The following is a 15,692-nucleotide window of genomic DNA, read 5'->3' on the forward strand; positions in this document are numbered from 1 at the left end:
TCTTCCACCATCCTATGCTTCTGTCAAGACCCAGAGATTTTTATTCTTTGTGATGCTTTTCCCAACCTAGTGAATCCCTTTTCTGAAATTCTGTAGTACTTACATTTATCCCTCAATTAGGGATTAGTTTGTTATCTATTAAGGATGTGCCTAAGAGTTCTAGGCACTGATACTGTCTTTTTTTATGTGTGTGTTGTCCTTGATACTAGACTGTAAATCCCTTAGTGGCAGAGACACAATGTCTGTATTGCTTTATAGCCTTTTCAGCCATCTCATTCCTCTGCAGTAGGGTATGATTCACAAGTGTGGTGGGGCAGTAGTTGCATGTATCATTTATACAGAATACCTACTGCTTTTGTAATACAGAAGTCAAAGTTAACAGTGGGATGTCAATAAAAAGAGTAGGGTAAGTATCTCTGAAAATTCACTTTTCCATAAAAGTATAAAACTACTGGCAAAAATGTTCAGTATCAGCCTTTTCAAAGATCTGATATTAAAGGCTTATAGATGCCTATAGAGCATTTTATCAAAAAGATGACTAACTCTCAGTATAAAAGGTGAGCTTTGTGGCATTTTAATTTGCTTTAGTTCCAGCCCCTGCTCAAATTCTGCAGTAGCCTTGAAAATAACAGCCTGCTTTCCCATTGCAGTCTCTCAGGGACCAAAGGGAAAGAACAGAGGTAGAGCTCTTTCAAAGCTGCATTGCCAAAGAATGGCCATTATTTGACCTGTCTGGTTGTTTCCTAGGATACCCCACTGACAGGATTGTCAGTATTCAACTTGACTTGGAGCTTGCCCCCATGGAAAAAGCCTTCTCTGTGGGTGGGGGAAAGGGGCATTTGTCAAAAACAATTACAGACAAATGTTTCAACTTTACAGCTGCCTGAGGTATAGATAACATTTGGAGCAAACAAGAGGCTATCCAAAAAGCTTAAATGGAAAAGCTGGAGAGCAAGATGTCCCTAGGAGCTTCAAAAAGCTGTGACATATTCCTTGAAATCTAGAGGGCCACGTGCATATGTAGAGTTGTATGTATGTTCAGGGAAGACCTGAGAAGGCCCTAAGCTCTCACCTCTGCCTGACCTTGAAGTGCTCTGCATGAGTAGGAAGTGAAGACTAAGGCAGAGTTGTCAACACCTTGGTTGAATATTGGTGGTATGCCACCAAACACATACCCAGACCGTTGGCAAAGACTGAGCAACTTAACAGCTCCAGATATGTAAAGAAATCTCTGTTCAATTATTAGCTGACCTCTAGGCAGAAACTTTCATGACTACATATGGTAAAGAATACAGACTTTATGGAATTAGTTTAGGACTGAAGAGCAGGCAGGAATCTGATTTCCAGTATTGCAACATTATATCATTTAAAATGTCTAGTTTCAACAACAACAAAATATGAGAGATACTAACAAATACAGTGGTCCCTCAGTATATGTTGGGGATTAATTCCAGGACCCTTCATGGATAATAAAATCTGTAGATCCCATGTCCCTTATATAAAATGGTGTAGTATTTGTACATAACCTGTGCACAACCTGCTATATGCTTTAAGTCATCTCTAGATTACTTTTAGTACCTAATATAATGTAAATACTATGTTAATAGTTGTTAATACTATGTTATTTTTATTGTTTTTAAAAATATTTTTGATCTGTGATTGATTAATTTCCAAATGCAGGACTGCAGTTACAGAGAGTTGATTGTATGACCCATACACAGGAAAATAAGCAGTCAATAGAAACTGTCCCTGAGGAAGCCTAGACATTGTACTTATTAGGCATAGATTTGAAATTATCTGTTTAAATATGTACAAAGAACCAAAACCATGGTCTGAGCACCTATATGAAAATACAAGAATGATCTCACCAAATACAGCATATTAAATATTTTTAAATATTCTGGAGTTGAAAAGTATAGCAACTGAAATGAAAATTTTACTGGTGAGGCTCAACAGCAGACTTGAGCCAAAGAAAAAAAAAACCTATAAAATTGAAGTTAAATGAATTGAAATTATTCAGTCTGAGAAACAGAAAATAGAATAAAGAAAAATGACCAGGGCCTCAGAGACCTGTAGACATCATCAGGCTTACCAGCATACACATAATGGAAGTTCCAGAAGGAGAGGAAATGGAGAAAAAAGGACAGAACGTGTATCTGAAGAAATAATGGCCCCAAAAAAACAACTAAATTTGATGAAAATCATTAAGCATCTGAGAAGCTTACAAACTTCAGGTATGATAAATTCAAAGAAATTCATACCTGGGCACATCATAATCAAACTATTGAAAGACAAAGAGAAAATCTTGAAAGCAACAATATAAAGGTGACTCATGCACAAAGGACCCCCAGTAGGGTTAGTAGCTGATTTCTCACAGAGAGCTGTGGAGGATAGAAGGCAATAGGATAATATATGCAGAGTGCTCAAAGACAGAAAACTGTCAACTAGTAAATCTATATTCATCAAAAATCTATAACTTTCCAAAAGGAAGGAGAAATTAAGATATTCCCATGACCTTGGATTTGGCAGTGGATTCTTAGAAATGACACCAAAAGCACAAGCAACAAAAGAAAAGTAATAGATAAATTGGACTTCATTAAAATATAAAACTCTCGTGTATCAAAGGACACTTAAGAAAGTGAAAAAGGTTATAGAATGGGAAAAATATTTACAAATCATATCTGATAAACCTTTAATATACAGGTATATGAAGAACTCTTACAAATCAACAACGAAAAGATGGCCCAATTTGGAAAAAAGTAGGCTAAAGGCTTGAATAGACATTCCTCTAAAGAAGTTATAAAAATGACCAATAAGCACAGGAAAAGTTGCTAAACATCACTAGTCACTGGGGCTCTGCAAATCAAAACCACAATGAGATATCATTTTATACCTACTAGGATGGCCAGAAATTTTTTTTAAGGAAAATAATAAATGTTAGAGAATGTGGACAATTGAAACCTGATACATTGCTAGTGGGAAGGTGAAAGTGCAGCTACTGCAGAAAACAGTTTAGCCGTTCCTCAAAGAGTTGACGTGGTAATTCCACTTCTAAGTATGTGATCATATCCAGTAGTCCCCCCTTATCTGTGGAGCATATGTTCCAAGACCCCCAATGGATGCTGCAACCACAGATAGTACCAAATAATCCTGTATATACTGGTTTTTTTGATAACTGAGATAGCTAAGTCACTAATGGACAGGTAGCCTATACAGCATGAATATACTGGGCAAAAAGAGGATTCACAACCTGCGCAGGACAGAGTACGATGCTGCAGGATTTTAACATGTTACTCAGAATTGTATGCAGCTTAAAACTTATGAATTGTTTATTTCTAGAATTTTCCATTTTGTATTTTTGGACAGTGATACATTGACTGGGTAACTGAAATCAAGGAAAGTGAAACTGCAGATAAGGAGGGACTACTGTATAAAAGAATTGAAAACATGTTCACACAAAATCTTGTATATGTATATTCATAATAGCATTATTCATAATAGTCAGAAAGTGAAAAACAACCAAAATGTCTATGAACTGATGAATGGAAAAGCAAAATGAAAGAAAATGTGATACTATTCAGTCATAAACTGCAGTGAAGTACTGATACATGCTACAAAATGGATGAACCTTGACAACTTCATGCTAAGTGAAAGAAGCCACATACAAAAGGTCACATATTATGTGATTCCATTTATACAAAATGTCCAGACAAGGATAAAGACAGAAAGTAGATTAGGGTTGTCAGGGACTGGGAAGAGGGAAAGTTGGGGAGTGACTGTGAATGGATTTGGGTTACTTTTAAGGATAATGAAAATGTTTTCGAATTAGATCATAGTAATGGTTGTACAACTTTGTGAATAATATAAAAACTATTATTAATCTCTGAAAGATTATGAGTAGTGATACCAACATCATTTCTGGAGATTCTTCCTGATTTCTTGGCAGATGAAAAATACACAAATTAAGAGTCTTCCAGTACAGGTTGAGTATCCCTTATCCAAAATGGTTGGGACCAAAAGTTTTTTGGATTTTGGAATATTTGCATTGTATATACTTACAGCTGAAGCTTCCAAATCTGAAATGAGTTAGTGTCATGTCAGCCCTCAGTTTCAGATTTTGGGACAATTTCAGATTTCAGACTGGGATGATCAACCTACACCCTTATATTCTTCTCTGACTTAGGCTTGTAAAACTGTGCTAATGATTCTTTATAAGCTGTTTGGGGCAAGAAGAAAATTGTCAGGAAACCTTGGGATAGTTGAGAAGGTGAACAGCTAACAGGGAAGATAGACTTGTACATTTATCCCTTTGTTTTCATGCTGTCTAGAATATCCGTCTTCACATTTGAAATGGGTAGAATATGTGTTGATTTAAATGTAACTTTTCTGTTTTCTTTTAATGGATACTTTATCATCTGTATTGTGACCAAGTTATTATTTGTTAATTTATTTCTGTTGGTCTTTGCCAGGGAATATGTTTTGCTAGGAAAACATCTGCTAGGAAATAAACATTGAATAGTTATGACTTAGTGAATTTAAGAACACTGAGATGTCGTTCCAGATGCTGACCTCATTTCCTATACATACAAATAGGAGTAATATCTTTAAAAGATTCTATTGTTTTCTGTGTTTTAGTATTCTGATAACTTTTGAGGTTGTGGAATGTAATTTTGTTTCACATACTGGTTTGTATTATGTCTACAACCTCATTTTGCTTCATTTTCAGCTTGGGTGTCCCTTCTGGATTGGTTCTTACATTTTAGTGATATTCAGGCTTTAAGAGTGAATTAGTACTGCTCTGCACATTTTACAAATGAGACACATCAAGGCACATAGAAGTTTGTTCTTCCAGTAAAGTACTGGCACAGCCTATCAGACACTGACCAGACGTGATTCTTCCCAACACGAGGTCCACACTATGCAACTTCTAATTTCTGGGGCATGCTGTGGCCTAACCAGCCTCTCTCGGTTGAACCCTATGGCTCTTCAGAGTACCATTTGAAATCACTGCTCTTTCTAAAATTATTTAAAAGCTGTGATACCATATTTTAGAAAATATCCCTCATGTTTCAGAAGTTATACTTTATAATAAAATATTTTATGCTTTTTGTGACCTTTTTTTTCATTTTAGTTTAAACTTATGTTTTCTTTACTAAAATGTCTAGAGGTAAGCAGATTGCCTATTTTCCAGGATATTCCTAGTACACATGATAATACATTCTTGAAGAATGCCATGTAAGTATCCAATAATTAGGAATATTTTTGCTCGCAAGTACTAAAAGGCTATAAATTGAAATGTTTTCACAATACATTTTAAAAATACTCAAAATGATAGTGGAAATGGTAGCTATGATTTCACCAGAAGCAAGATAGAACATTTTAACTGGTAATCTTTATTTCCTTTAGGGTTTAATGAAGAAATTCATTCGATGTTCTACACGTGTAACTGTGGGAACTATTAAAAAATTTCTAAGTTTAAAACTAAAACTTCCAAGTTCTTATGAGGTAAGTTAAATAATATCTAAGCTTGATCATTGTTATAATTCTGATTTGAAGTAAAATTCTAACAAAAGTGAAAACTGAGAATATATTCAAATTAATTTTTGTGGAAACTTTGGATATTTTCATGTTAAAAATTTAATTTTCAGAATGTATTATTCTACCTAGGTAATATGTATTTCCTAATTGAACATATCCTGAATAAACTATGATACTAATACATTTAGTGTTTTATAATTGGAAGAGATATTTAAAGAACTTAACATTAAGTACTCCCAAAATAAATATACCAGCTAAATGTATTCATGCTTTAGGGTATGTCATTTTTTATGTGAGATCTTTGAGATCCATTATTACCAATTCTTTATAGACTTCTTCAGAATGTAAAACATTGTCTTTTTATCACAAGGAATTTCATAAGTAATCACAGTTCCATGAAATGCAGAAGTGGTTTTGTTTAGCACTAGATAAAACTAACATAGCTGCATAAATGTAATTTGCCAGTTTATTTACAGAAGAGGTAAACTGCCGTGATATTGATCACAGCAAAGCTTGTCATGTGTTCCATGTTTAGAGAATGTTTTTAATCCTAGAGTTATGACTACAACATAGTAAGGAAATATGGCTATCATTTCCAACCTGCCTAAATGATGATCTTACAACTCATTAATTTCCCCTTCTTCCCTTTCGAGTTCTGATAGTAGCAGCTAGAAAACTCAAGACCTGGCCGGGCATGGTGGCTCATGCCTGTAATCCCAGCACTTGGGGAGGCTGAGGCTGGTGGGTCACATCAGGTCAAGAGTTTGAGACCAACCTGGCCAACATGGTAAAACCCCGTGTCTACTAAAAATATAAAAATTAGCCAGGTGTGGTGGTGGATGCCTGTAATCTCAGCTACTCAGGAGGACAAGGCAATAATCACTTACTTGAACCTGGGAGGCAGAGGTTGCAGTGACCCGAGATCATGCCACTGCACTTCGACCTGGGCAACAGAGTGAGACTCCATCTCAAAAAGAAAAAAAAAGAAAAGAAAAGAAAATTAAAGACCAGGACTAGTTTCCTGTATAAACAAAGACATCAAAGGAAAGACAGCATAGTTTTTCTGGCTTATCTGCAGTAATATGAATATCATGAAGAGTCATCAGAGGAGAAATAAAATGTGATAGACATTAACAGGTATTATGTCCATGTTTTGAGGAAGCCTCTGATCCTGAGCTTATTTGAAAATGTCTTTCAGATAACTAGTCTATGGGTTGAAAATTGTTATTATGGCATGGTTCTACAAATATTTTTTAAAATTCTAGAGACATCAACTTTTAGGAAAATATTATGGAAGTTAAGTATCAAAGCCCAATGTACTTGGTAAAAATAAATGATAGTAACAATGTATGGATACAACTACAGTGAAAAATAGACAATAAATTGTTTTTATGATTTGGTTTGCACTTTATTTTCTTCACGCAAAATACCATGTGTGGTTTTATTTCCTTTTAAGTCTGATTCATTGAGTTAACATTTTCTAATTTTTAGGAAGCTGTTATTACTAACAGAACTATTACTCTTACATAGTCTTCTGGCATGTATATATTTCCCTTTAAACAAAGATGGAAGGGGGAGAGATTCAGTACACTGACTCCTCCTTATGTATCCCAATTCAAAGGACTTTTCCTATGACTTTTGGGAATCTTTTTCAGTTCCCCACTTACTTTGCTGCCTAGCATGCAGGGGGATAGTTTAATGAAATACCTGACAGCTGAAGCTTTTGTAACAGCATTGCTAACTGAGGCAAGATAGTTTAGTTGTTAAATGACACTAACAGATGCAGTATACCTGATTAGCAAAATGTGTCCTAAGTAAGACCCTTTACTTTGCTTATGAATTAATTTACGAAAAAGATTTAAAAAATGAAATTAACTCCTTTATTCTTTCAAAAGTTAATAAAATAATGCCTGAAAAACATTTTGAGGTCCATATGAGTCATAAATCATCAAAAAATTAATAATTTTGCTTTACATGTCTAATGCAATTAACTGAAACTATACTCATCTTAAAGTTCAGAACTGTATAGTCTCTGTCTAGCCAGATGCAGAATTATTTAAAACTCATTCTTCTTCCCCTCCCACACTTCAAATGAAATCTTTCCAGTTTGTTTTTAATAGCTAGAGAACTAAAATATTATTTTATTTATAGGGATCGATGATAAACATTTGCTTAATTATGCTTTCTTGAATTAGTGAATTATAGCCACAGTTCCTGTAGCCTTCCTAAAGATTTAGGGGTTGTTCGGTTCCTGCAACTTGGAGCAAAAGTTAATGCTGATAAGTATGCTTTTTCGAAGCTTTGTGCAAAGTGGGAAGAGGATCCTGTAAGTATTGTGCAAATTACCAACCAGGCAAACCAGAGAAGCCAGACAGCCCTAAGAGACACAGACCTGTGGCATAGTCCTAACCTTTGTATCAAATTAATAACTTTTGGTAATTACTGAAAATTCTCATATACCTTTAAGGCCCCATAAATCACTGTATTTACTTTCATTCATTTCCCTCTTCAACCCCAAACTGATAAGAAAAAAGTAACCCCTTCAAATCTTGGGAAGGTAAAAGACTTCTGAGAGAGAAATTGAGAAGCCAAAGGAGCTGAGAGGAACTGTGAGGTTTCTGCAGGTTCTTGTTCAGAAAGGGGCAGTCACAGAACTATGCCTTAAACCGCTAAGAGACATGACAGATTTGGACTAAGAAAGGTTACATTGCATTTGTAAATTATGTGTATGAACTTGAGATACAGGTATATGGCACAAGATAAACAGTATCTTGTATATAGTATACAGCATAGTAACACTATATAAGTAACACATCCAAATTGTTAATGCTTTAGGAGAAGAATAAATGCTTCCTATTGAAAATAATGATAATACTTTTGTTCCAACTATTTGAATATTTTTTGAAATTTCAAAAAATATGCAAAATACTTTTGAATTCAACATTATGTTAATAGATCTACAATTATTCTTTTTAAAGTTGGATGTGCTGTGCAATGGTGAAATTATGGGGAAGGATCATACTATGGAATTCATCTACATGACAAGATGGCGACTAAGAGGCGAAAACGTAAATTGCTTTTATATTTACCTATGTGTTTATTTAGTTATATACCATTATGTTACTCAAATTTAACAATATTAGAAACTAAAAAAGACAAACTAGCTTGAGAAGGAGAAAAAACTGGTTCTTCTTGCTACTGTTTCTCCTAGCACTCTGAAAATTGGTCCTATGTATAAATCAAGGTCTGTAGTAAATGTGATTGTATTAGATGTAAAGTGAGATTAAAACCCTGTCTAAATATGTTCAGGACTCTACTAACCAAGACAGAGAAGATAACATATTTTTTAAACCCAATAAATTGTTGGAACATTTATGTATATGGAATGGGAGTGGGGGAAACTAAGTTCTCTCCTGACTAATATGATTAATAGTTGATAAGGGTGTATATTTTTGGTTGTGGTAGAGGGGACAGATAGGGTGGAATCTAAATAAACTTCTTTCAGGTACCTCCTTTTCATTGCAAATATAAACTCGGACTTAAGGGTAAGTGAGTTTGCAGTGCTTTCTGATGCCAGAATTAGATTATTGTGCCTTAGGCCCTAAACATATGGGAGAAATGATTCAAAGGAGAAAACCAAAGAAAACCCAAAAAACCCAAAAGGCAAACTTTGTATTTTGAACTGTATCTTTGATTCTGGTTAATTTTGTAGGACTGATATATGAGACTGAGATATGAGACTAAGGAATACAATAGTAACTTAGGTTCTACTAAGTTCTATAGTAGTAACTATAACTTAGGTTCAAGCATGGGGTACTAGGCAAATTTGAGGTACTAGGGATTATAGGACTGATATATGAAACTAAGGAATATGGCAGTAATGCTATCAGAAATTATCTTCATAATCTGAGTGCATAAATAAACATAAATTAAGATTGACTAGAAGCTTGGAGTAGATAATGTCTAAGATTATCTTTTGGACATTAAGATTCTGTGGTGTTTATGATATAATATGCCATACTCTGTGTAATTTATTCTGTAAACTAGGGTTGTTACATTTTCTTATGAAAATGTAAATTATAAAAAAAACACAAAATTAAGAAATTTGACCTCACACAGTAATAAGCAATATAGAATCCAGATATAATGTGGGTTGTCATGTTACAGTATTTCCAAAACATATTTATATTAAATGTAAACATTTGTGGAATTATTACAAAACAAGCCTCAAAAACTCATTGCCTGTTGCCTTATGGGTAAGATATTTGGTTCTTTTGCAGAAGAAATGTCTTGATATTATATAATAATAAATGAAGCACCTACATTTGTAAATCAGCAGTTTTTTTCCTGCTTGAGATGTAGTAAAAGCCCTGGTTAAAGCCTTCCTTGTGAGACTGAACACTTTTGCTAACAGCGGAAAGCAGGAAGAAAAAATTACATTCTAATACCAGCCACCAAATAGTGTGTGCCCTTGAAGAACTCATCAAACATCTTTGTGGCTCATATTTTTAAAAATCTAACTACCTTTGTATTTGGTACATTACAACCTGCCTTTCTGTAACATTTTATGTTTTAAATGACTGTATATATATCAGTCACCCTCAGTTAATCCTTACAATCAAAATGTTCCAGGTACCAGGTACAGATTGCACAGGTAGTAAATTCTTTCTTACCCACCACTGTTGAGGAATGGATATTATGATATTACACATAATATTGTATTGAATGTAACTTCAGCTTTCTTTGATAGTTTAGCGGGCATTGCAGTGTGTTTTAGTGATTGAAATCACCATGATGAATAGACTTGCCTTAAGGTTAAAGAGATGTAAGTGGTCATCCACTACATGACCTCTACAGGTGGCTCACTTGTTCTTTACAAGATCTCCTCCCAAAGTTGCCCCAACTGCCATTATTTTAATGTCAAAATATGAAAGAGCTAATTTATAGACATTTTTAGTAAGAGACTACGATTTAAATCAGTCCTTATTGTAATTACATTTCTGATTACATATTTGTGAATAGTTTAAATTTTTTGGTTGTTTAAGGCATATTTTAATAAAAGTTCAAAAAGTGCTTCAGAAGCTATGGTTTATCATTCAGGTAGAAACTAAACCAATAAACAGAAAAATTACTACCTTTTACATTTAGTGCAACAGTAAAATAATATATTAGCCCATTTCATTTCTTGGTGTGACAAACCTGTTTTTTAGTTGCTGTCCTTCTCCAAACCTGTTTCACCCTCAGTCATCACAACCTCAGTAGTTCTAAGATTGGTAGCTCCGTTTTTCCAGTTACTCAGACCAAAATGCCTGATGTCAGCACTGATTGCTGCCTTTTTCTTTCATCCATCCTTTCTTAGCAAATTCTGTAACCTTCACCATCAAAATATACATTCAGAATCCAGCTATGTCTCACTTCGTCCACTTCACTACTGGTCCAGCCCACCATCACCATTCTCCTAGCAAGGCTCCGTGCCACCACCCTTGCCCCACCTCCATCTTCATCTCACACAGCCGCCAGCACGATCCTCTTAAAACAGGTTAGAACATGCCCACCCCGTTCTCTGATTCCTCAGATGATTAAATGATGTTTAATTTGCGTAAAATCCAGAATCTTTCTAGAGACCTACATATATGGCCCCCATACAGCCTTCCCCAGATGCTCTCTCTCCTCATTTATTCTGTCTCCCTGGCCCCACAGCACTCCAGCCACACTGGCCTGTTTTCTCAACCACACCCCACTTACCCTCACCTCCCCCGGTATCCAGCTAACTCATTTCCTTTACCCCCTTCACCTAAATAAGTTTGCTTTTATGTCACCTTCTCAATGAGGCCTCTGACCTCCTCTAAAACTACAACCCCCTCTCCCTATGGCATTCTTATTCCCTTTTCATGCCTTATTGTTTTCCACAATATTTCACCTCTGACATATTATGCCTCTTATTTATATGTTTATTGTTTGTCCCCAAGTAAAATATAATCTGAGGACAGGAATTTTTGTTTGTTCACTGCTAAATCTCCAGCACCTAGGGCAGTGCCCAGCATATATACTCAATACTTGTTCAAAGAGTAAATTGAATGAAAATGTTATCTTTTATAAGGTAATGATTATGTGAAATATATCCTAAAGATAATTTTTATTTATCTGAATCTCAGCTTCCTTTCTTTCTGTTAAATTTTCCATTTTTGTTCAGCTTCCAATTACAAATTATAATATTAATAGATGAATTCTGACAGTTGAGTGACATGGACGAACGCAGCCGTATCACTAAAACAATCATTTCCTGATTAAACTCCTGAAGCATATTTTTGTGATCACATCCCTTCTTATTTCATCATCCACTGCCAGCAGGATGCCAGGATGTCTGAAGAGCTCTTATTAGTCTACCTGTTGGCTAACTAGCTCTGCCTTGGGCTGGAGTCAGCTTATTTCCTAAACTAATGACCACTATGTGGTTCTTTTACTTGTTTCTATTGCTTTTTTGTATTAAACATTTAAAGCTACCTGAGATTAATTTATTTATACAAAAACACAAGGTTAAGATTCTATTTCTAATTGTTTTTACATCGGAAATACAGTATATTAAATGTTGAATAATCCATATTTAACCTTATTGTTTTGAGATGTCACCATGTCTGTGCATATGTGTGTATATATGTGTGTGCGCATATGTGTGTGTGTGTGTGTGTGTGTGTGTGTGTGTGTGTGTGTTCCTAGACATTGTTTTGTTCTTGTGAGCAGGTCTTACTCTGTACCAGCATTACACATCATCTACCTTTTATGAAGATCTGATCACGTAACACCCCTCTCTGAAACCCTCCAGTTGTCTACTTTCTTTGGGATAAATTTGGATGAAGTTTAAACATGTTTTATAAGGCAAATAGTTGGGCCTTCTAGGTTGCTTTATGATGTGTATTAGTACCTATTAGGGCAAAATCCCCAATTCTTTTGAAAATTGTGTTGACTAACTTTACCCATTTATTCTTCCAGATGAGCTTTAGAGTAGGATTGCGACTGATTTTGGCTGGAATTGGCATCTTTGTGGGTTTTTTATTCTATTTGGTACTGTGGGATGTCTCCTCATCTATTCTACACACTGTGAATAGATCTGTCATTTTCTTTCCTCCTCATATTGGATACCACTCTCGGACCCCTGGAGTCTTTCATCTCCGACAAGGGTACTCCATATTCAGATTACCCCTCTACCTTGCTCTACTTCTAGCCTCTTAGGAAGAATCTCAGGATAATTGGTTTTGCCTCAATTTCTCAAGTATAGTGGGGTGTTTCCCTGCACCACACGGATTCTGTGCCACTGCTCTCCCTATCTTGGGGCAATTCCACTTCAGGCTAAGCCTGTCTTCTATAGTCCCTGCCCTCTCTAGACCCTTGTCTCCATTGTTATGCATTTTTGAAAGATTTTTATCTTTAGGAATCAAAACAGCTAGTCAGACTTAGCTCTTAAAATTTTTTCAGTTCATATCAGTATTGCCACCTCACGATTCTATACTCAAGCTTGGCATTAATCTTTTTCTTATTAGTGGGAGAAAAAAGAAAAAAATATGCTTCTTGATCTTTAATGAAAATTTAAATCATCTAAGGATCTTGGTAAAATGCAGATTCTGACTCAGTAGGTCTGGGAATGAGACTCAGGTTACTGTATTTCTAGCAAACTTCCAGGAGATGTTAATGCATCTGATCTTTGAACCATCCTTTGAGTAATAGTGTTTCAAGAGATGTGATCTGTGACTACTGACTTTCCCTGTGGTTTCCACATCTATAAATTGAGAATGCAGAATTACAGAATCAGATCTCAGTTTGGAAGGGACTTATGTTGTCTGATCTGTCATCCATCTAATACTTGGACTTTCTTCACCATATTCATGCCCAGGGGTCGTCACATTTTTTGAAACATAAGTGGAATAATATGTATTGTTTTACAACTTTTTAAAAATTTGATAATGTCTTGTGCAGAATCAGTAAACTTTGAAACAATTTTTTAGTACATTAATAGTATTCCTTTTGTGTGGCTGTAGCATAATTTGATTAACACACTCGTTTGGTGGACATGTAGGTTTTTTTCAAATATTTTGGCCGGGCGCGGTGGCTCAAGCCTGTAATCCCAGCACTTTGGGAGGCCGAGACGGGTGGATCACGAGGTCAGGAGATCGAGACCATCCTGGCTAACACGGTGAAACCCCGTCTCTACTAAAAAATACAAAAAACTAGCCGGGCGAGGTGGCGGGTGCCTGTAGTCCCAGCTACTCGGGAGGCTGAGGCAGGAGAATGGCGTGAACCCGGGAGGCGGAGCTTGCAGTGAGCCAGGATCCGGCCACTGCACTCCAGCCTGAGTGACAGAGCCAGACTCCGTCTCAAAAAAACAAAAAAAAACAAAAAAACAAATATCTTGACATTACAAGCAAGGTGTTCCAGTACCTACTACACATATGCAAGCATATCCATTGGCTAGATTCTTAGAAGTGGATTTTCAACAGAGTATGCATGTTTTAAATTTTGGTAGATACAAATTGTCCTCTGAAAAGGTTTTAGTGGATATTATTTGAAATTTACAAACATATCAATAATGTATGAGAGCATCCATTTTCTGACATCCTCACCAACACTGCATATCATCTATTTTGTATTTCTCCTGTGAACTTACCTATCATATTCATTGCCTTGGTTCTTTTTCATCATTGTCTTTTTCTTATTGACTTCTAGGATCTCTTTATGTGTTCTGAATGTGAATCTTTTGCTGTTATGTGTTACAGCTATCTTCTTCCAATTGTGTCCTGCTTCCTAGTTTTGCCTCAATTTTTTGATTCTTTAAACTTTGGGTAAAACTAAGAATTAATGAAAAATACATACTAAAGTGTTAGCAGAGTGTCTGACATGATAAATATTATTTTATTAATAGCTTATGCATATTAACCTTTATTATGATTATAATTCCCTCTTCCTTCACTTAGTTTCATCCCTGAGAGTTTATTGTCAATATCTCTATCTAGCCTTAGCTTTCATCATGGACTCACATTCTTCCTGCTCCCCTTTTCTTGGGTAGTTCTCAGTACAGCCCCCTTTTCCCAGCTCATCCTGATTTAGTTTTATCTCTTCCAGCAACCTCTGCCAGTCCAGCACCTAAAGTTACTACACCATGCTTGTCTTCCTTTGCTTTATTTGCATTAGCAGACAATTGTAAGAAAAGCAAGTATATACATCTTGACTGATACCAAAGAGATCAATAGAAAAAAAAAAAGAATCACTTAGTGAAATTGCCACTTTCCAACTTACTCTTGTTGAACCCTGTTTAGGATTTTCAATGTTACGCAAAGTCTGATAGACCAGACCTTGGGGACTCTTCGGAGCAAAAGGAGAAGGTTGCTAAAGGAGAGCCGAGCTGTGCCCGCCTTACAGCATGTTGATGCACACTGTACCCAAAATCAAGGACTGACTGTTAGAGAAAAACATTACTAAAGTATTTTGGGAAAATAGAAAATTCCTTAATTTTTATTTAAAAGCCTAAAAATATATTTATTTTAATCAATGCTTATTTAAATCTTTCAAAGTATATCTTTTAAAAACCTGCTTTGCTATGTTAGAAATATCCTGGTTAATTTGTACCTTATTTTTTATGTATTTAATTTTTCCATTTTGAAAAGTATGCAATGTTGAATTCATATATGCATAATTTTAAAGTATACATTTTATTTTATAGTCCAATTACAATTAAAATTATATTTAATAAGAGTTTAGCATAATATTGAAGAATTAGGATTTGGGAATGAGTTTTTTAATGTGAATAAACTGTTTTAAAGTAGTAGGTTAACAAATGAATCTACTCAGTAGTTTTAAAGTGTGTTCACTCATTGTTTTACTCATAAATCTGATGGCTGATATATGCCAGTTCTGGGCCTTAGCTATTAAGACCACAAATGTGACTAAAATATAGATTCAAGGAGCTCACAATCTAATGCTAATATAATCAGCAATATAAAGCAATGTAAAGAACCTACTATATAACAGAAAGTAGATGCCTTATAGGTTGAGTGGAGTTCCATGTCCCTCTCAGAGCTCTGATTTCCTTGAACAGTATTACTTTCAGGGGAAGCTGAAGAAGAGATCTGGGAGAGACTGATCAGAGGAAGGGATGGAAGAAC

At 35.3% G+C, this 15,692-nt stretch overlaps 1 protein-coding gene across 5 annotated transcripts in view; it reads left to right on the forward strand.

Annotated features, from left to right (window-relative positions):
* The window catches only part of PCGF5 (polycomb group ring finger 5), a 122,186-nt gene that overhangs the window by 93,309 nt on the left and 13,185 nt on the right, over positions 1 to 15,692 (forward strand). For 4 of the 5 annotated variants that reach the window (XM_033216045.1, XM_033216047.1, XM_033216037.1 and 1 more), the window contains exons 7-8: positions 5,407 to 5,505; positions 8,517 to 8,606. In XM_033216045.1, the coding sequence (XP_033071936.1) occupies positions 5,407 to 5,505; positions 8,517 to 8,606 (189 nt within the window). Of the gene's footprint in view, positions 1 to 5,406; positions 5,506 to 8,516; positions 8,607 to 10,897; positions 11,546 to 15,692 lie in introns of those variants that run through there. The other variant, XM_033216064.1, reaches the window with a different exon arrangement.

This window comes from Trachypithecus francoisi, unplaced genomic scaffold (assembly GCF_009764315.1).
Source record: "Trachypithecus francoisi isolate TF-2019V2 unplaced genomic scaffold, Tfra_2.0 Contig00586, whole genome shotgun sequence".
In the NCBI taxonomy this organism is placed as follows: domain Eukaryota; kingdom Metazoa; phylum Chordata; class Mammalia; order Primates; family Cercopithecidae; genus Trachypithecus; species Trachypithecus francoisi.